Below are 22356 nucleotides of genomic sequence, written 5' to 3' on the forward strand. Positions count from 1 at the left end.
GAGAACCTGGAGATGTGAAAGGACTGGAGTCTTGAGTCAGAGATGAAAATACTAACTTCAGATTATTTATTTAACTTAATTAAGATATTAAACAGAAATAATCACACAGCAAGAAAATAACTTGACTATTTACCTACAACTTGAACTAGTAATCTGTGCTCTTCACACTCAAAACTTTGATTCTAATTAAATGTTTAGGGTCTTTTCTAACTATAAAGTTGCCTATTCTTGAGAATGTGTATTAAAGCAAATAAGTATGTAGATATTTTATTTTTTTCTATGTTGAAGCATTGCTTATGTTATTTACCATATTTATAAAACTAATTTGCTGCAGAGTTAATTTTATTTTATGTAAAAGTGTTGTTCTGGTTCATTGATCAAAAGTCACATCCATAATCCACACAAAGCATTATGGGTTGTAGGAATAAGGTGGATTCAATAAATTTATAAAAATGATTTTGCTTCCAAAGTTAACTTCATCTCATTACTGTTTGATTGACTTTTGATGGAGCTAATTGATCCTCCCAGATCTCCTCTGATGAACAGTGACTTCCATACGTATTCAGACTATATATTTTCCACATTGCATTCATGTTAAAACTTCAAATTTCAATATATTTTATTGTTATTGTTCTCCATTTTCTTTGACAGACCAAAACAAGTAAATATTTTTGATTGAGTTTGTAGCTTTGAGATAGTGAAGGACAAAACCCACCGGGTACCTGAAGAACTCCTCCCTCCTGAACCACCATAACCCACACAGTGCAGGTTATACTTTAATATGTTATGAAGGAAACATTTAGAAACATCCCTCTGTGCTCTTAGACTACAGTGATGAAATCGTTTCTTTTATTATTGACAATGAAAGTGGGATTCTGCTCTAACACTGAAATGAGAAAAGCAGCAAAATATCCTGGGAGTAAAAAGTCAGAGTGACGGTAAAACAACAAGCTTCAAACTATTGTAAAACTATTGGTGCAAAGTTGATGATCCACCAGGTTGACACACCTTAAAGTGACAGAGTCGTTAAAATGAAGTTTCAAAGACATGATCAATTATGTTTTCTAGACGCCACAGGAAATAAAAACATCAGTAGAAACGAACGATGAGTCTTTGTGAATCTGAAATCACATTAACCAGTTTAAATATCATCATAATGATCTTCATTTGTGTTTGTTTGCCTAGAGGTGAGGAAACCTCACAGTTATTTTACACTAACAAAATAAATGTTCTGTTTGCTATCAAAAATTAACTAGTAAAGAAAGGTTGCATTGCTTCCTCCTGCTAAAGTTTCTTCAGTATTTATAATTTTATATTGGCTATAAATTCTGCATTTAACTGAGATCCTGCTTTAACTTCATATACAGCTCTGTGTGTTATCTTCTTTTATCATTTTGACAGCAAGACACATCATGAACGCAGCAACTGGGCGTAACCAAAACAGAAAGAGAAATTATTCAGACATTTTGTCTCACTCACACAGCAAAGTAAGATTAGAGAGAAACAAATAAGCTGTAAATATCCTGGGATCATCCTGACACAGTCCTTAATGCAACACCTCAAAGTAGGTTAATATATTTCCTTTTCTTTTCTTCTTTCAGTTTTTTATGCCTCTTGTCTTTTCTTTATGAAGCTGTAATGTAGCCAGTCAAACTAATTCAGCTGGACAGAGATGATGAGCCTGTCTTACAGAAACGTTTAGCATCTTATAAAACATGGATTTTTTTACCTTCTGTTTTTGATCTCTGCTATATATGATCTGAACAAAATATTATGAACTCTTACTTGTAAATAAGAATTTAATGTGTGTAAAAGTGATAGAACTCTGTTTTCTTATTCAGGTTGCTGAAAGGTGTGAAGGATTGTAAGACAAAAGAATTTCTTCTTTCTGTCTGAAGCTGCTGCTGGAGATCTGCAAACATCTGAGATGATCTACAAGGTTGAGGTCACAGGACCAGATGGACAGAAGTTCATGATTGACCTCTGTGACAATGAAGAGGCAATGCAGAGAATAACGGTGGGAGAGCTGAAGGACAAGATAAAGAAGATCCCTGGAATCCCAAGTAAACTCATTTACTTCATCTGTCTCCATTTCAGAAGAAAAATCATAAAACCTGTTAAAAAAATGAGGAACAGACATTTACCAAAATATACATTTAAGGATAAAATGGGACACAGATCCTGTTGAATTATCTGCTGTGGAGTTTGTTTAGGTTTAGGACAAGAACAAAGTTCGAGTCAGAGGAACAAAATTATATAAATATATAATTTTTACAGTTTTTTCTTTAAGTTTGTTTAAAGGTCTGCATTGTGTGTCAATAAATGGTAAGAATCAAATCTGGTGAAGTAGCTAAACTGTAAAACAGAAAATATGATCAAATCCAACAAAAGAGTAATTTTCATTATTCCAACTATTAACTTCACTGTTTCAGTGACATTAACTTTAATTTTAAAAACTGTTGGATTTAATTCTGCTTCATTATTGAACAGTCAGTAAATGTTGTTGACTTTACCAATAACATTCATTCCTGTTTACTGCAGAGTTCCTGTTTTTCACTGTTATAGATTAGAGAAATGTATTTTAAGGATGTCTGGTAGTTTGTTTGTTTGTTTTTTTAAAGTATAGATTTGACTTTAAAAAAATACACAACATGTTGTATAATTAAGCAACAGATGGAGCTCAACATAATGAGAAATCACAAACAAATTATAAAGCTACCAGGACAGCAGCATCACAGACCCCTGATGCTCCTGTTCAGACTAGAAACGTTCTGCTGTTTATAAATATATTTTTTGTGTGTTTGTATGTAATTAATTGTGATTCTGGTTCTGTATGTTTGCAGGATATGCGAAAGAGGACGTAGAATTGATCTTTGGGAACAAGAGATTAGAAAACAACACAAAGAGGCTGGTTGACTATGGAGTCAAGCACATGTCCAGGATACACATGAATGTACCGCTTTACTGTGGAGATGAGCCTGATCCGGGTTCTACAGGTGGTGGGATGGGAGATAAGGAGGGTGTAACTCGTAGAAGTAAAGAACAGCTTATGCTTAATCTTTAAAACTCAAAATACATTTTTGGGTGTCCAAAGTGCTTCATTCCACATATTGAAATATTTCAAGCATTAACTAGAATCACATCCCTTCTCATTGTCATTTAATCTCTTTTAAGTTAGTAAAATATTTCTCACTTCCTGACACATTCTGTATGTGCAGTATTTTATCAAAACTGTCTGTAAGATCAGCGAAATATTATTTGATTATGGTTATTTTAACAGATAAAACAATTGTGGAGCAACTTTAACAAGCTTGTGTTTTGTATTAATAAACTAAATGTGGGATTTTAAAACTGATCTTTGTTCTCTATACAATTTAAACAATAAATATTTTATTAAACACAGTGTAAGATCATTTTTAATGAACCTCAAGAGGAAACTCAAGTGAAAATGTTTCAAATTCTGACCAAAGTCTAGATTAAGAGCAGAATCAAAGCCTTGAGATTAGAATAAACTACAGGATCTTCTTTTAACTTCAGTCCTGAATGACATTGAGACACAATAACATCAATAAGGCTTATTTTCTCAAAAGATAAACTTTTAAGACCAAATCCATAATCTGCAGCAAATGATGAAAAATGATGGCGTAAAACCTTTTAATTCATAAAAACAATAAAGCAGTGAGGCTGCTGCCATTCCCCCAATTCATTTTAATTGGGGGATATTTGATTAGATACTTGATTACATAACAATCATTATGTAATAATTATCATTTCTCAATACATTGAAAAATGTAATGTTTAAGTTGTTGATTTTTTTTATGTAGAGCACTTTGAACTGCCTTGTTGCTGAAATGTGTGATATAAATAAAATTTGTATCACACAACGTGACTGACTTATCACTTTGATTTGTTCGAATGGGTCTGATTATTCTGCCACTTTTTGTTGATATTGAAGCGGTTTATCCAGATGTGTTTTGAGTCTCTTGTTTGTTTTCTTTATATTTTCACAATAAAAATTATTACACAGGTAAAATAATAAAATAAGTGCATTAACAAGTTCATAATCTTAACAGCAGTTCAGCATTTTAACATTTAGAGGCAGAAAACTGAGTGTCAGTTTGGTGGTTCTGTTTGTTGCTTTGGTTTCCTGATGGCAGCAAATCAAAATGTTCTTGTAGAAACTATGAGACGTTTCTGACTCTGTTCAGAGTTTAGTTCCTGCAGCAGTTCTGAATCAGATCTTGTAGAGAGGGCAGGGAAACAACTGTACCTGCAGAATCTCATTCATGTTCATTTTATTAGCTATTAGCTGTGATGATACACAGCTCTACATCATGATGTCACCAGGAGACTCTGAACCAACCAATCACTGAACAGATGCTTAGAACAGATAAATATGTGGATGAACCAAAACTTTCTCCAGCTGAACAGAAACAAAAGTGAAGTTATTATCTTTGGGCCTAAAGAGAAACGATCTAGAGTCAATGTAGAGCTTCAGTTATTACAACTGAAATTAAAAACCTGGGAGTAGTGATGGACTCTGACCTGAACCTTCAGAGCCACATTAAGACAGTCACAAAGTCGGCCTTCTACCACCTGAAGAACATCTCCAGGATTAGAGGACTGATGTCTCAGTGAGATCTAGAGAAACTCATCCATGCGTTTATCTTTAGCCGCATTGATTCCTGCAGCAGCATCTTCACAGGTCTGACTAATAAATCAATCAAACAGCTGCAGCTGATCCAGAAGCTGCTGCTCGCATTCTCACTAAAACCAGGAAGATAGAGCACATAACACCAGTTTTAAAGTCCCTACACTGGCTCCCTGTAGCTCAAAGAATAGACTTTAAAATACTGTTGTTAGTTTATAAATCACTGAACGGGTTAACACCACAACATATTAAACATCTGCTGTTGTTGTATCAACCTTTCAGACCCCTCAGGTCTTCTGGTTCTGGTTCTGGGGATGCAGAGCAGACCAGAACCAGAACCAAACAAGGAGAAGCAGCATTCAGTTTCTATGCACAGCAAATCTGGAACAACTGTAAAACAGCTGAAACACTGAGCTCTTTTAAATCTAGACTAAAAACCCACCTGTTTAGAGTTTCTTTTGTGCCATAGTTAATGAAAAACTAACCAACATTTTTACGTGTAACGACAGCACTTGGCAAAATGTACTTGTTTTCTCATTTATTGACTTTGTGGTTTTGTCTTCTTTGACTTTGCATTGTTGTTTTTATATTGTAAAACACTTTGAACCGCCTTGTTGTTGAAATGTGCTATACAAATAAACTTGATTGATTGATTTATATTCATAATATAGAGAGTGAAATACGTCAGAAATAAATCTAACAATTATATTTATCATCTCAAACTAGATTCTGAACAATAGAATAAATCATAGAGGTGCTGAGTGTTCAGACATGGTTCATTATTTCACCTCCTTGTTCTTGGATTTACTGACATTCTGTATTACTGGATTAAACTGGAAAACGAGTCACTGATGACATGAGTTTTAGACATAAAGAACAACAGCGCCTCCCAGTGGTCAGAAAAACGAAGGGTTTCTGTAGTTGTAAAGACCTTTTTGGACCATTGTTGAATGAGACCGATGAGAATTACAGAAAATAAGTAAAGTTATTATCTTGCTGTGAGATTTTTTCTATTTAATTTTAATATATTAACAAAGTTAAATATGTTAGCTGAAGTTACTATTTTCAGTTGAAGTTAGTATTTTCATCTCTGGTTCCTCTGGAGTGATGGCAAAACAAGTCTCAAACTATCATGTGTAACTATTGGTGCAAATTTCATGATCCAACAGGTTGACACACCTTAAAGTGACAGAGTCCTTAAACTGAAGTTTCAAAGACATGATCAATCATGTTTTCTAGACGTCACAAGAAATAAAAACATCAGTAGAAATGAATGATGAGTCTTTGTGAATCTGAAATCACATTAACCAGTTCAAATATCATCCTAATGACCTTAATTTGTGTGTTGTTTTTTTTTGCCAAGAGGTGAGAAAACCTCACAGTTATTTTATACTATTAACCAATAACAAAATGTACTTTGTGCCAACAAACTATTAAGAAAAAATGGTTGCATTGATTCCTTTTGCCAGAATAAGTTTATCTATCTTTCTTTACTGAGTACAGTCGAAGAATAACTTCTTATACAGCATTTTAATTATCTTCTTTTAAAAGTTTGATAGAAAGATTTGAAAGGAATTAAACCTCCCAACCAATCCACATTTAACCTTTTGAAAGTGATATTTTCAACACGTCTTGAATGCAGCAGCTGGCTGGGCGTAACCAAAACAGAAAGAGAAAGTATTCAGACATTTTACTTCACTCGAATAGCAACATAAGCCTAGAGAGCGTCAATTAAATATGTCCTGGAAACACCCTTAAACTGTACTTAATGTAACAGCTGAGGGTAGGTTAATAGATTTCCTCTCCTCTCCTTTCCTGCTTCAGTTTTTTGTGCCATTTGTCTTTTGTTTAAGAATCTTTAATGTAATCATGATTATATATAAAAAACAGTTAGTCAAGACAAACCACATGTGCTGGTCAGCGATATTTAGCATCTCTTACAGAAAAGTTTAACATCCTTTAAAGCATGTATTAGTAAAGTATGCATCCTTCACCCTTTATTTTTGCTATCATATGAAGAAAATATTATAAACTTTTTTTTTTTGCAATTATGTTTTCTCATTCAGGTTGCTGAAACGTGCAAACAAAACGAAACACCAATGCCAAGGAGTTTTTCTTTCTTTTGGTCTGACTTCACCAGCCGCTGGAGATCTTTAAATATCTGAAAATGATCTACCAGGTTGTGGTCAGTGGGATAGATGGAGAGAAAACCACGATTGACCTCTGCGACACAGAGCAGGAGATGAAGGAAATAACCGTGGATCAGCTGAAAGAAAAGATATTTGAGAAGTTGTCTTGGTTCTCAGGTAAATTCACTGAGTGCAACAATCATTTACTTCACCTTTCTCTGTTTTATGTAAAACATAATTGTTAAAAAATCAGGAATAACCGTTTTAATAAAATAAAATGCAAAACGAGATCCTTTTGAAATCTCTCCAGTGGAGTTTGTTTTGGTTTATGGTGAGAACAAGTTTAAGTCAGAATAATATATTTATATCATCCTGTTTAGACTAAAATAGTTCTGCAGTTTAAAAATATGTTTTTGGTCTGTTTTTATTTATTGAATTATGATTCTGTATCTGCATATTTGCAGAACGTGCAAAAAAGGACCTGCGACTGATCTTTGCTAGCAACAGACTGAATGACGACACAAAGAGGCTGATTGACTATGGAATCACACACAAGTCCTACATTCAGATGGTTTTATGTTTAGACGGTGGAGCAGGACCTGAACCGGGTTTTACTGACGACGGGCTGGGAGACAAGGAGGGAGAAACTCGGAGAAGTAAAGAATGTCTTATGCCTGATGTTTAAAACTCAAACAAAAATACTTCGTTTCAAACATTAACTGGAATCACGTCGCTCCTCCTTCTCAGTTAAACTGTTTTAAACAATGTTACAGCTGCAGTGGGTCTCTGCCCTTTCTCCTTGTAGAGGTCTGGAGACGGGCCTGCTGCACGTGTTATGTTTTGCCCTGATTGGTGTTCTGCTGCTTTAAAAGCTGCCATGCATGCAGCAGACAGGAGGCTTTTCCCTCTCCCTCCTCAGAACCTCATTTGGTTTGGTTTGTGTCTTATGGTTGGGGTTTGTTAGGTTTGTTTTGCGTTTACTTATTTCTGGTTAGCTATGGGTTTTGCATTAATATGTTTTGGTTTCTCATTTCAGGTTTTCCTTTTTCAGGTTTTATTTCTTTAGTATCATTTAATAAATTGAATTTTCATTAAATCAGAAAATCCTTGTGTCCTTTAATGTTACCTCACCAAACGAGCCTGATGGACGTAACAATCAATAAAATATTTTGCCACATTCTGAATGTATTGAATATTATCACAACTCTCTGTATGATCAGCAGAGATATTGTCTGTTTCCTGTTATTTTCAGTGAGTCAAGCAGAGAACAACTGTGGAGCAGCTTCAATAAACTTGTGTTTTAAATTAATAGGTAAAATGTGGGATTTTAAAACTGCTCTTTGCCCTCTATACAATTTAAACAATGAAAACAATGAAATACATCACATAATGTAAGACAATTTGCTGCAAACCTCAAGAGGAACCTCAAGTGAAAACTACAGATGTGTCAAATTCTGACCAATTTCTAGATTAAGAGCAGAAAGTGTTGATATTACAGGATCTTCTCTCAGCTCCAGTTATTGTGTTGGAATAGGTCTGATTATTCTGCCACTTTGTGTTGACATTAAAGTGGTTTATCCAGGCAAGTTTTGAGTCTCTTTCTCTTTTATTTTTTAAGTTTTTATTTACTTTTTGTAGTGAAAATTATTACACAGATAAAAACATTAAATACACATTTTAACATTTAGAGGTGAAAAGATGAGTAGCAGTTTGTTGGTTCTGTTTTTGATGCGTTTGTGTTTTCTGATAGCAGAAATTCAACATGTTCTTCTATAAACTGAGAAGTTTCTGACCAGAGTCTGGTTCCTGCAGCGGCTCTACATGTCTGAGTCAAACTGTAGCATCATTTCTAGTGAGTGAAATGCATCAGAAACAATTCTAACAATTAAGTTTATTATGTCAGAGTAGATTGTGAACAACAGAAGAAATAATATTCGGAGTATTGAGTCATGGTTCATTAATTCACCTCCTCTTGGATTCACTGACATTCTTTATTACTTGAGTAAACAGGAAAATTAGTCACTGCGGCCAAGAAGATTTTCACCCACATGAACAACAGCGCTCCCTAGTGGTCAGTAAAACTGAGGGTTTCTGCCGCTGTCGGTGCCCAAGTGAAAAAAAAGTATACTTTAGTATGCTATTTCAAATATACTTACATTTGTGAAAGTACACTTTAAGTATAGTAAGTATTAAGTGTACTATAAATATATATGAAGTATACTAAAAGTATACTTGTACCAATTTCTAAATTAGAACTTTAAACATACTTAATTATAATTGTTCCAAAATACACTTTTAATAAGTTTATTAAATAAAAGTATACTTTAAGTGAACAAAATATGTATTTGCCCAAGTGTAAATATACACTTGCTCAAGTACATTTAAAAGATATTTAAAATATCTGTCAAAGATAATTTGTGTAAAATATATGCTCAAAATAGAATTTTTAAAAATGGACTTAGCACTACTTTAAATTATTAATTTCACTATGTTTTAAATTACATCTCAGTGTACATTTTAGGCTAGTAAAGTATGCCTTTTTTAAACTTTCTTTATTTAACCAGGTGAACCCCGTTCAGATCCAGATCTCATATTCAAGAGGGACCTGCACAGAAGTCTGCAACACGCAGCAACCTAATTACAAAATAAAACTAATTAATACATGCAGAAGTATGTCTTTTAGGCACCTTTAAAGTACTTTTCATGTAAATTTTAGGCATACTTTTTAAGCACCTAAAATGTTTACCTTAATAATCTTTTACTATTTTTGTTAAAATTGCAAAGAATAAAAAACATGATAATCATGATGTAATGTTGTTTATCAAAGTACTCAATCCATTTTCAGATATATGATGTAAGATCTATAAGCCAACGGCATTAGCTCCAGTTCACACTCCAGACCAGATGGTGGACTTTCGTCTTTTTTGAAAAATGCCATAAAAAGAAGAAAAGCCTTGAATTCTTGAACGCTGTTCAAATTCGTCATTTTTACTCGTATAATATCACCTTAAAAGTAGAGAAAGCCTTGATAGTTCTGATGATGTCACATACACAGCGAATCCACAACATCTTTAAATTGTAAGTATTATTTTTTAATTTGCCATTTTTCTGTACTCTTTAAAATACAAATGCTTTCTCTGTTTAATTGCTCTATTGTTCTTTTTTGTAGGTTTCTGTAAAGTGTAGTGGTCCAGTGAATGGGAATGTTCTGTCGTTGATCCTCACTGTTCTTAGGAAGGAGAAATGTCAGTTTGTCTGCAGTAATACTGGAATACTGTGACACTGAATTAAAACAATACTCTGTCCTTGGTGGAAACATTTTTCACATGTCCTCTAAAGTGTACCTATTATTTTATTGTGCTGATTTTCATAAGCATGTTGTCAGTAAACTTTTAATGTATTGACAATTTGTACAATTTTGTTATAGTATATTGGGTCTTGAAAAAATGTGGATAAGACTTTATTTGATGGGGTGTGCATAAGACTGACATGATACTGTCATAAACATGACATAACACCTGCTAGGAACATACCAACAGTGTAATGAAGTGTCATTCAGTAAATAATGACAATTTTAATGAGGATTTGCTTTAAATGTTGGATGACAGGTGTGTTTATGACAGTATCATGTCAGTCTTATTATGCACACCCTATCAAATAAAGCGTTACCAAAATGGTAATATACTGAAAGCACAATGTAATTAGTTTCACCTGTAAAATGTGTTGTAATTGATCCGTCTGTGTTCTGGTACCTGATGTGTGTATGAAGCATTAATGTAGAAAGTGGCAAAGCAGAATAATAAAAGACATTAAGTAACTAAAAAGTTACTTCATTAGCAATTATAACAAACCAAAAGTGTAATTGCAGCATACTGTAATAATCACACTACTAATATATTAAATATGTATTTACAATATACTTAAATACACTCTAAGTTTATGTTAAATCTAATTCAGTCACTAAAATAGTACACTCCAAATATTTACTTTAGCCAGTAACAGTAGTTTAGGAAGAAGATGGAGGAGATTGATTGTTTTCACAGATTATCTGTCTCATAAACTGACACAACATGGTGACAACATTAACTAATATGGAGAAAACATATTTTTTATTAAAGTTATGTACTGCAGCTTAAATAAAATGCAACTACATAGAATTTTTTGAGAAGTCTGGATTGCTTCATGTATATTTTGCACGTTGCTCGTGGGGAGAGACATTTCAGAAATCTAAAACTAATAGAAAAAATTAAGCAACGTACTTGCATACTGTATGCGGAATGTTTCATGTGAAATTCATGAGCAGTAAACACTGTGCAAGTTATCAGTACTGAACCAAAGAAAGCAAAGCAGTTGCAAGCCTTTAAAATTGTGACACTTTTTACGGATCAGATAGACTCAAGAAATTGTTACACCAGCTGCGCAGGGGTGGGGGCCCAACTTGATTTTTTCTCAGGGTGCCCAAGATTCCTGGCAGCGCCCCTAATTCTGAATAATAAGAGGGAAATCTTGTTGATCAGAATAAAAGGACAACCTTTTGTCTTTCTTAATACATTTCCAAAGTTAGCCTTCTTCCAAAATAAGAAGGCAAACACTGAAAGAAAGAATAAACCAAAGACAAGGGCCTTCATGGAGAGAACTGCAAATACAAAAAGTAACATAGCTAACGAAGAAGAATAAAAACAATTGTGATTTTTATCACAGTCTGAAGTAATTTTCCCCGTATTGTCGTTTTCACTCTTGTCATCGTCAATCAGTATTCTCTGGTCTTCTTCTACCTTTGTTCCTTTGTCTTCCTCTTTAGTATCTGAAATTTATATTAGAAATTTAAGACGAATTGAACAAAATATAAATTATTGTAAAGTGTGTTTTCATCTCACTTCTCTTCCTGTAAAACAAAAGATGGGAGCTTTGGGATCTGGTTAATAAAGAACATAAATTTCTGTTATGATAGACAGTAAATACAAACATAAGAACAAAACGAAGGACAATTACTTACCTCTCAAACTTTTTCTGAAACGTCTGGTTACCAACCTGTTATGAAAAGGAACAATATCAAACTTGCACTGCGCTATAACAATAATGTGATGATTGTTAATGTCAAAACCATCCATGGTTGTAGGAAAATCATCTCACCAGTGTCACACTGGAGTCGTTGAACTCGTACCATCTGTCTTCATCCTCAGGTTTGATTGTTGCTGTGTAATGCCCACCTGTCAGAGACCCAAAGTGCTCCACCAAGGCGTACAGTTCATATGTCTGGTTCTGATCAACAAAACACACATTAATCTGGAAACTGGAAAGAAAATGGACAACAATCACAATAATCTGAATATACCTCAGGTAAGTTGATGGTGTAACAAACATCCACAGCACGGCTGTCTTTACTGTACGACATGCGGTGATAGTTGTATTCAAACCTCTTCAGCAGCAAAATCAAAATCTTCGGATGACGCTTTAGTTCATATTTCTGCATGAAACACAGAGTTATTAACACAGTTAAAAACTTATATTTACATTAACCATATATAAAGACACACAACCTTTTTACTGGCTAACATTAACTCAAAATAAGCCTTTCCTGTTCCAGGTCTGCAGGGATCACCAATATTTATTTACAGTACTTATTGTTGCACTTTACAGAACTGATGGCTAATTATCCTGTCCAATTAATTAGGAATAACAAAGTCAGTGTTTTTGAGGGGTCATCACAAATCCTTGAGCAAGGCAGCCTGTAAAAAAACTGATTCAAAAGAACAGTTCTTTCAAGAGGAAAGGGTCAAAAAGTCAATAAATTATGAGAATCTTGTGGATCCAAAACATTTGACACAGGTCATGACATCTTACAGGCTATGCTAGCAAACTCTAGTAAAATATATTTAAACTTCAGAACTTGACAAATATTTTAGCTTCTCTTTCATTATTTGGGTGTTTAGCTAATAGCTAATCAGTGCATTTTTTTATACATTTCAAAATAATTTCAAAGGTTTGGCTGTTTTTTGTTGTTGTTTAATCACACACTTAAACAAAATAGGTTTCATTTTACTTACAACAGTAGTGTCACGTTTGTATTTACACTTATCACAGTACATCTGGTCTTCTCCATAAAACTCTACATCCTTTAAAAACTCCTGAATCCCGTCCTCCTGGAAACACACTTTGTGTTACTGCACAAACCTTCACCAGGTACTTTCCAGCATTCTACCAACACTAATTTTTACTTAGTTCCTGCTAAGTAAAAATTAAAAATCATTGACTATATTCCAGATGACTTTAATAAGCAGAGTTTTGCCTGACACATAAAATGGTTTCCATTTTGCAGGTTGTTTCTTACCACACTGAAGCTTCCATTACTGGAATCCATCAGAGGGAGAGAAAGAAAGAAAAATGGCACTTCGTCATCAGTATGTGAGCCACATTGATCACAAACAGTCCTGTGAACCAGATCTCCTCTGAATATCTGAAAATACAACTTGATTTAAAATCTAACAGCTTTTACTTTTATTTTCTCTCCTTACGATCCCAAAGTGATTTCATGAATAATTTACCTTTGACGCTTCATCACTGACATCAGATAAAATCTTCTCCAGGTACTGACCAGCATCCTGCTGTTCATACACTGGAAGAATGAAAAAAGAATGATACATAAAATGATGTATTTTTATGTTTACATTTAATGCTTTAGCTCACATTTCATGTTCATCCATGTTTCTTCTAACGCTTGTCAAGATTTAAGTTGAAGCTAATGCAGTCACACATCCCCATTATGAAAGTGTCGCCTTTTATTCAGAAACAAGCTAACAGTTGATAAATGCATCTGATTACGTACCTTTTTCAATTCTCAGTGTCTTTGTAACTTCTGTGGTTTCTGATGTTTTTTTCTCTAAACTCTCAAACAAAGTATGGAGTCCAACATTGATGTCGTCTTTATGGTGTTTTGAACAACTGTTTATAGGACATTGTCAGAGATACAAACTATACATATTGAAAACAAACAAAAAAAAACACTGAATATTTCTTCCAACACAAAACGTGCTTCATGATTTACTCACTAACCTTTTAACAGCCTCTCTGAACTCTCTGGTCATGAACAGAGCCTGCAGAATGCTGTTCAGGTAACATGTTGCTCCTTGGTTTCTCAACCCATAATACTTCATGTCTGTGGGACGATTTGTTATGGAACAACATTAATAAAAGACATTCAAACAAATAAATATTGGCAGCTGAGCATGGAGGCCTTACCTTCCTTCATCCTGAATCACTAACGATTCCACTGATACGGCTCTTCTTCACTGAGCCACCGCTGAAATAAACAGACAGTAAGAGGCACTCCCATGACCACAGAGAGAGGGAGTCAGAAAACAGCAGCTTTCTCTTTCACTTTGCAACTACTAGAACTTTTCATTCAGCTGATAACACTGCATAAAGTTATGAATGTTCACAATTTAAAACTAATCTAATATCAATTCTCTTAAATCAGTTATGATAGCTGCAAGTTTTGGAGATGTTGGGATTTCAGGGGGACTAGTGACCAGACAATTTTTTCTTCCATAAAGAAATTGTCAAAATCTGTTGTTAAGAAGGCTGCACAGTGGCTCAGTTGGTAGAGCTGTTGCCGTGCAGCAAGAAGGTTCTGGGTTCGATTCCCGGCCCCGGTCTTTCTGCATGGAGTTTGCATGTTCTCCCTGTGCATACGTGGGTTTTCCCCGGGTACTCTGGTTTCCTCCCACAGTCCCAAAAACATGACTGTTAGGTTAATTGGTCTGTCTAAATTGCCCCTAGGTGTGTGTGTGTGTGTGTGTGCATGGTTGTGTGTCTGTGTTGCCCTGCGACAGACTGGCGACCTGTCCAGGATGTACCCCGCCTCTCGCCCGGAACGTTAGCTGGAGATAGGCACCAGCGCCCCTCCCGACCCCACTGAGGGACAAGGGTGTTCAGAAAATGGATGGATGGATGTTGTTAAGAAACTGCGACAGACTGGCGACCTGTCCAGGGTGAACCCCGCCTCTCGCCTGGAACGTTAGCTGGAGATAAGCAGCAGCAACCCTCCTGACCCACTGAGGGACAAGGGTGTAAAGAAAATGGAAGGATGGATGCATGTTGTTAACAAAACAGAGATAAACATCTATTGTTCTTTCTTTTCTCTTCTTTTTTTACATTAGTGTTTCAAGAAGAGTCTGTCAAGAATATCATATTCAATAATATCTCTTTCACAAATCTAAAATGCACTAAACTGCAATGACACACACTGATAGAGATTTCAAATGCTAAGAGATTTACAACCCTGTCCTCTCTAACAGTGAGGACAACAGAAAGAAAAAGAACGAGATACAAATGTTTTACTTATGCTTGGTGTCCCATGACAGGGAGAAAGGTCAAAATACGAGTTTAGGGAAATTTAGGTGTCACTAAAGAAAACAATGTTGGGTTCAGGCTTTCGACAAACAACGAAAATGAAACAAAAACTGAGTGAAGAGCTGGAAAGTACCTAAAATACTTGACTCATGACGTTTAGTTTCTGCTATTTACCTACTGAAGAGTCATTCAATAACATGGCAGCAGCTCTGTATGAAACAGTGACCTGGGTGCATTTAAGGTGAACTGATAAAGTTGAAAGTCGGCATCAGAATAAGGAAGAGTTATTTTAAGCGACCTTAGACACGGCTTCTTGATTCCAGACTGACTGGAACGAGTATTTCAAAAACTATTGAGGTTTTCATGCACAGTTTCCTCTGTGTTTAGAGAGAATGAGTTCAAATAAGAGAACAGCAGCTGTGGATAAAAATACCTCAACGAGGTTAGAAGAAAGTGCACAGATTGGTTTTAGATTTAAAAAAAGAACAGCAGCTCATGTCAAATTTGTGCAGAACATCGTCTCAGAATGGACTAGATGTTGAAGCAGATGAGCTACAGCAGCAAAAAATCACATGGAGGTTTTGTTACAATCAGGAAGGTTTGACCACAGTTTACAGTTTTGGTTCTCCAAAATTAAACACTGACAGATCTGAAGAATGTTACCTGTTTCCTCAAATGACCTTCACATCAGAAGAGTCAGAGTTTGACATAAATAATATTAAAAACATGGAGGCATCTTTGTCTTTTTCAGTGGTTCAAACTAAATGTTGGGCGATGTAGCTAATTCTATTGCCAGTAGAATTAGCTACTGGCAATAGCTATTGCCAGTAGAGTGAAAGAAAGTAGGTTTAGGAGAGACTATTGAGTCAGTGCTTATTAATCTGATTACTTTAATTAATCTGCGTAATGTAAATAAAATATATTCTCACTCCACCTTGTTAAAATCTTTTTCCCTGCTCAGTGATGTGGTTGTTTCTGGGGCTTGTTTGACTGGTTTGGTGTAATTTTTGAACTCATTGATTGTCACAATTTATCAAACTGATTACCAAGTTTTTTATAGCGGCATTCTGGTCTTTTAAATTGTTGGATCTGGTGACGTTTTTTTCTCGACTACAATAAATTCACTATCAGGTTTAGGTCAGGTCAGTTACATAACCTCTCCAGAACAGTTATACTACAGTAATTAAAACCAGTAGGTTTTATTTTGACAGTGGGGGAAGGTGCCAGGTCCTGCTGGGAAATTAAATAATCAGCATCTCCATAAAGTTTATCAGCAGAGAGTCCTCTGAGTTTTCCTGGTAGAAGACTGAACTAAATTTGAACTTGATATAACACAGATGACAAACACCAGCAGGTCACGATCACTGACTGTGGAAACGTCACAATTCACGTCAAGAAACTTGACGACTTCCTCACTCATGTACCTTGATTTCCAAATGAAATGCTAAATTTGCTTCATGTGAGAACAAGACTTATGCCACTGAATAATATTCCAGTCGTCTACTTTCTTTTTGTTCAGAAGTCACAAGGAACACAACAGTGTTGTGGCCCATTTTCTGGATACATTTTGTGTTCTGGTTCTTTAAACATCGTCTAATTATTCAAACTGAATGATTCGGATTAAGTTTCACTCTTTATTTAACAAAAATAATAGCAACATTTTTATTTGTTCAGCAATTCCTGATTTTCGGTTTGCACTATCACAAAAATGCAATCAAATGACAAAGAGTGGTTAATGAAAAATAAAAAGAATCATTCAATGTGACAGGATTACTTGATGCAAATACAATAATAGAGGCATTAACAGCATAAAAAGCTACATATTTGTGTGGACATCCTTTAATCCAGTGGTTCCCAAAGATTTTCTTCTGGGCCTCCCTATGGTTCACAATAAAATCCCCCCCAAAAAAGAAAAAAAAATCAACTTGGCACACATATTGTTCAACCAGACATAAATCTACACTGAAGTTTATTTCACACTTCAGGTTGCAACAAAACAAACTACAAACCATGTTTACAGTTAAACACTCTTGTGTAACTGTTTTCTTTTTTTCATTCATCCAGACTGCTCCCAGCGCCCCCCTGCAATGGCACAATGATCCCCAAGGGGGCGCGCCCCACTCTTTGGGGACCACTGCTGTAATGGGTGTTTCAGCTGTGTAGTTTCATAATAAATTTCACAACATAACAACATTTATTTGGAAGCTACTTTGAAGCAGAGTACAAAGATTGTTCAATTTGTTGCAAAAGTTGGATTTTAAAGATTTGACTAGCAAGAACTAGCAGGTAAATAATAAAAAAAACAGTGATAACTCATGTATCACATCATGAACTACCATGATGTGATACATCACATAATGTGATGTATCATCATGAATACATCACATTATGGGTATGGAATAGAGTAGATTCCTGTGTGGAATATACGTCCATCCCACACAGGAATAGACGTCTGTCTGGCGGCAATACCACTGAGGCAAATATCAAAGTCATCTATTATACATTCATTAGCATTCTTTAGGCAGCCAAAACAAAACGACATCTTACATCGGGGACATGAAACTTCTGTGCATCCTATCCCAGTGTGCTGGATCAGTGAGCCGCAGGTGGGACAGGCACGGACCGATGGACACCCTATGACTCCTCCCGCTAGCTCAATTTGGACTTCTGGACACTCTCTCAGCGTCTTCAGGGCAGAATTGTGGCAGTCGTCGTTTTCACAGCGGTCGGATCGAGGCTGTTGACCTTTCCACTCCCTCAGACACTGCCAGCAGAACCCAAAGCTGCGTCCGGTCTTTGCTGAACACACTTGGCAGCAGACATAGAGGTTTGAGCTGCTCCCTCTGGTCACAGGAGTCATGCAGCCTGGACACTGTCAGGAGTGTGATGAGAGACGGGGAACAGAGGGATTTGAGTCAGACTCATGCCTGTGTGCAGTTATCATTACGTCATTAATAAGATACTTACAAACTTTGTGTTAGGATCTCTGGCAGCAGCATTCAGGGCCATCGTCGTCTCAAAGTTCTTCATTTCTTCAGGGGTCAGCAGGGCCATTTTACAAACCTCTTGATAAGACCATTCAGCATTACAGCCAGACTGACCGCACACAAACCTGGCTTCTCCCTTTGTTTAAATAATCACAGAAATAATCAGGATTAAAAATAAAAAAGACACTTATATGTTTAACAATCTGATAGGAAGGTTCCTTACTTCCTTTTAACCAATATTCTGTTAAAAATGCTATGTCAACACAGAAAATACAGTGATGTATTAAGATGCTCTTTAACTCTAGAATTCACAGTTGAGAACTTGTTTTTGGAAAGTTAGAGTTAAAAAATTTACAGTGAATCTGTCGAAGGTTAATAAACTAAAAGCAGCAGAAACAACAAATATCCATTTAGTTTAGTTTAGTTCAATTAAAAAGAATAAAAGACATAGAATAAAATATTTTACATTTCACATTTGAAAGCAAAAATTATTCATTTAATTGAAATTACAGACACGTTCTTAAACACATGAGTGTATTGTGGTAGAATTAAAAGATTTATTAAGGTTTTGTCTTTGATTATTATCTGTTTCTGTACATTGGAAGTCGGGTATCAACTCAAATAAAGGAAACTAAATGCTTTGAAAGAGAGGATAAATACATTTTCTTCAATAAGATTTTAATATTTATGGAAAATTTTATTTTTCATGTATTTAAAGACAAGAAAACCAGATCCGAAAAAAAATAGCTGTCAGCATCATTCTGTAGCGGTAAATACATGTTGAAAATAAACAACACGGACCCGATCACATCATCACTTTTCATCTTAATCAGAATAAAAATAGTTCCACGAAACTAGCTTACAATTCTTTTTTTTTTGTATTTTCGGTTTTGAATGTGAGGTCACCGTCATATCCCACCTGTTTGAGCAGTTGTTCGCACCACTTTGTGAGAGACATCGGGGTCACCACATGTCCGCAGGACATCCGGGCTCTCGGGGAATCAAAACCTTCACACAGAACTGCAGAAACATCCCATGAGATCCTCCGGTATTTTTAAATACACACTACACATACTTTAAACAACATCACAAATACATTGAAAACTTGTAGCTACAGAGCTGATGAACTGAAACGAGCCACTCACAGTCAAACTGATCCTCTTCAGCCGTGAATCGGATTGTAGAGTCGCTCAGGTTGTAGCGCTTAGTTCTGTCGTTCATCTTGAAAGTTCTCTTGATTTCTGCTGCGATGCAGAAAACAATCAACTTTATATTATTTTAGGTCTAATAGAAGGGAACTCTTTCGATTTCGGCCCGGTTATTCTTTACGAGTTCTGTGACTTTCACTTTACAGCTGATCGCTGAAGATACGCCCACATGGAAAGAAGAGCAGATGCATGGGGGGCGCAGGCCGGCGGCGTGGGGGGGCATTGGGGGGCATTACCCACCCACAGAGTCAGCTGTGCCCCTTCTGGAATGGAAGCTGTTTGTTGTTTTTGCCTTTAAACATCACAAATACATTGAAAAATAAAGTGGCCAACTCTCTGTTATTCCTATGTCAATTTGATACAGTAGGGGCTTCCGCACTCACCATATCTGTGCCTTCTGTCACTTTTTTCAGCTGTCAAAACTGTTTAATTCGTTGTCAACAGGTCGAAACCTGCTTTTCCGTGCCGCCTTTAAACGCAACATGAGCGGTATGACGCTCATGTTGCGCTCATGGCGCTCTTATAAGAGTAGTTTTACCGTACTGTAACGTTTTCTTTTACTTAAGTCATATTATTATTGCTGCTAGATTCGTTGTTCCCCCCTCTCCCCAAAATAAGCCGATGTCCCCCGTTAAACTCGTATGGAGCAGGGGATGGATGGATGGATGGAATTGAATGAAGACAGTGAAAAATCTCGACCATATAAAGAATAATATTATAGTTTTTATTGTTGACGCCTTAATTTCATAAAAACTAACAGGTGTGAATAATTTACAGTTTATTAAGAAGAATGAATAATCTGACTACAATTAGTACAGAACAAAAAATATTCTTTACTGTCCTATAATAGGGATATTTCTGTGCAACAGCAGCAGAATGACAGGCAAACAATGAAACTAAATTCACACACAGATCTAAATATTTGGTACTTTATTTTTAGCATTAAACATGCATACAAATTAAAAGTGCAATCAGCAATTATTCATATTAATTTACAGTTATTTTGCATGTGTCACAGAATTTATGTTTTCAAAGAAACTGAATAGATTAAAGGTTTACTTAAACGTGTGAGGGGAAAAAATAACAAAAACTCAGCAATTATTAACTTAAGGGAATGAGAGATAACTATTCGATCAAATATCATTAAATAATTTATTTCAAACAGGTTTTATTTTTAAAACAAGAACAATTATTCAGTGGGACAGTGAAAACCATACATAACCAAGAACAATAATCAATATTGACAAATAGCTATAAATAAATAAAAACATGGGAATGCTGAGATCAAATTTTCATGCATGAGATTTTTGAGGTCTTTTTTTTTTGACTAATGTCTTTGGGGTGAAAACCAACAACAATACACGAGAATGACTGGGCGATTTCGTTTTTGTTTTCACTTTACATAGAGATCATTTTTACAACTTTCACAATTATTATAAGCTTCGTGATCATATTTCACTAATACATTACAATGATGCACTATCTTTCCAACAAACAGGAGGACATTTATGTAGTAAAAGCAAATGTTCAGTTTTGAGTTGAGTGGATCAGAGTGGAGCAGGGTCGTGGACGATCAGCTCCACTCCTCCGTCACATCGCATCACCGCGTGGATCTCAGACTTGTGCTTGATCCCGCACTCAGCCAACGTTTGGGTTTCTTGCAGGGTTTTGCCTTTGTAGATCAGAGCCATCATCATTGCTGTAACAGCTGAAAATTTAAAATGAAATAAATCACCTTAAAGACCGACCTTTGCGCAAAACAAAACTGAAAGACACAGTAAGACGATGTCCAAAACAAATGAGTGGATTTTGTTTATGAAGAAAATGCCCCATGAAACCTAAAATAAATAAAATCCTTTATATATGATGTATTCATATCTCAAGTTACTTATACAGTCCTCATGATCCCATCAGACAAATTGCACACAATATCTTAAATTGTTTAAAACGGTTTAGAACAAATAGCCGCGCATCTAAAGTCTCACATACATGACAATTATGGATTTTAAAACTGAAAATCGGCTTTTTAAACTACATTTCATCTTTTCATCTGCTCTATGTCTCAGTGCATTTGAAATTTCTCAGCAGGTGTATTTACCTATGTCACGGCGTAGCTGCTGTATTATGTCCATCAGAAACTTTACAGGAATGTACTTAAGCTCCTCTTCTTGTTTACACACGTCGATCGGCTTTTTAAAGTTCTGTTCAAAACAGACGATGACCTGGCAAGCCATGGCTTCTTCTTTTGATGCCTTTAAACTCTGCTCCGGGATTAAAGCTGTAATGTGAAGTGACTGAGGAGCAGCGAGGGCTTTATACTTATTAGAGAGGAACCTATTTGCGTGGTTTGCGTGGTAAAGGCGTGGTTTAAAAATGAAAGAAAAAAATGGATGGATCTGAGCAGAGTATGATTAAAATTATATAAGTCTTTGGTTGGGTGGATAAGCTTATATTTTCTAAAGTCAACGTAATCAGTGATTACAAAATGTTGGATGTTATGGATATGAACTGTGCCTGCCTTTGATCAGTTTATAATAATAATAATAATAATAATAATAATAATAATAATAATAATAATAATAAATTCTCGGAATTACAGCGTTTAACTTAGTGCCACCCAGTGGGCTAACAGTATTTACTTATTACAAGATAAAATACATCTCATAATGTCAAATAAAACCCTAAATAAATAGACAACGTTACAAAAGTCATGTCAAGGGTCACATATGTAATTGAATAAATCTGGACCTAAATTTACCCAAGAATATAAATATTTATCACATAAAAGTACAAACGTATCATCAGTCAGTGTGTATTGATATACTGGAATATGCTGCCAAAATCGTAGGAACAAATATTAAGTAAATTCTTTAAAACGTTATTTAATTCAGGCCTGGGGTTTTGGGAGGCAGGCAGCAGATTCCTCCAGATAATCCTGTCAACATTTCAGGAAATGAGACCAGGAATAATTAAAATAAAACTAATTTCATCTTTCCTCATATGTAGGGTTTTCCATAAATGTTCCCCAG

The 22356-nt window shown here is 35.4% G+C and overlaps 2 protein-coding genes across 3 annotated transcripts; both read right to left on the reverse strand.

Annotated features, from left to right (window-relative positions):
* Positions 1 to 10965: 10965 nt before the first annotated feature.
* Positions 10966 to 14088, reverse strand: LOC106939138 (ubiquitin carboxyl-terminal hydrolase 47-like). Of its 2 annotated transcripts, XM_015021446.1 has the most exons (11): positions 14020 to 14088; positions 13834 to 13936; positions 13607 to 13722; positions 13326 to 13396; positions 13112 to 13237; positions 12828 to 12923; positions 12116 to 12247; positions 11914 to 12042; positions 11777 to 11811; positions 11658 to 11695; positions 10966 to 11584 (listed from the first exon to the last, which is right to left on the reverse strand). In XM_015021446.1, exons 1-11 carry the CDS (start codon positions 14027 to 14029, stop codon positions 11187 to 11189), a joined length of 1254 nt encoding a protein of 417 aa, XP_014876932.1. In that variant the 5' UTR covers positions 14030 to 14088; the 3' UTR covers positions 10966 to 11186. The 2 variants fall into 2 exon arrangements, with proteins under 2 accessions (XP_014876932.1, XP_014876933.1); XM_015021447.1 differs by having other exon boundaries at positions 11512 to 11695.
* A 2675-nt stretch (positions 14089 to 16763) lies between these two features.
* Positions 16764 to 19451, reverse strand: LOC106939140 (probable E3 ubiquitin-protein ligase RNF144A-A). The gene is made up of 4 exons (XM_015021449.1): positions 19265 to 19451; positions 19039 to 19139; positions 18100 to 18255; positions 16764 to 18004 (listed from the first exon to the last, which is right to left on the reverse strand). Exons 1-4 carry the CDS (start codon positions 19338 to 19340, stop codon positions 17519 to 17521), a joined length of 819 nt encoding a protein of 272 aa, XP_014876935.1. The 5' UTR covers positions 19341 to 19451; the 3' UTR covers positions 16764 to 17518.
* Positions 19452 to 22356: the final 2905 nt, after the last annotated feature.

This window comes from Poecilia latipinna, unplaced genomic scaffold (genome assembly GCF_001443285.1).
Source record: "Poecilia latipinna isolate Pla-1442-1.1 unplaced genomic scaffold, P_latipinna-1.0 Scaffold2783, whole genome shotgun sequence".
Classification (NCBI taxonomy): domain Eukaryota; kingdom Metazoa; phylum Chordata; class Actinopteri; order Cyprinodontiformes; family Poeciliidae; genus Poecilia; species Poecilia latipinna.

Coding starts and splice junctions, on each gene's coding strand:
- LOC106939138 (XM_015021446.1), bottom strand. Junction 12,043..12,115: donor ACACCATCAACTTACCTGAG/GTATATTCAGAT, acceptor TTTGTTGATCAG/AACCAGACATATGAACTGTA. Junction 11,812..11,913: donor ACGACTCCAGTGTGACACTG/GTGAGATGATTT, acceptor TTTTCATAACAG/GTTGGTAACCAGACGTTTCA.
- LOC106939140 (XM_015021449.1), bottom strand. CDS start 19,340: ATGAACGACAGAACTAAGCGCTACAACCTGAGCGACTCTACAATCCGA. Junction 19,140..19,264: donor TGAAGAGGATCAGTTTGACT/GTGAGTGGCTCG, acceptor ATGTTTCTGCAG/TTCTGTGTGAAGGTTTTGAT. Junction 18,005..18,099: donor GAGATCCTAACACAAAGTTT/GTAAGTATCTTA, acceptor CACTCCTGACAG/TGTCCAGGCTGCATGACTCC.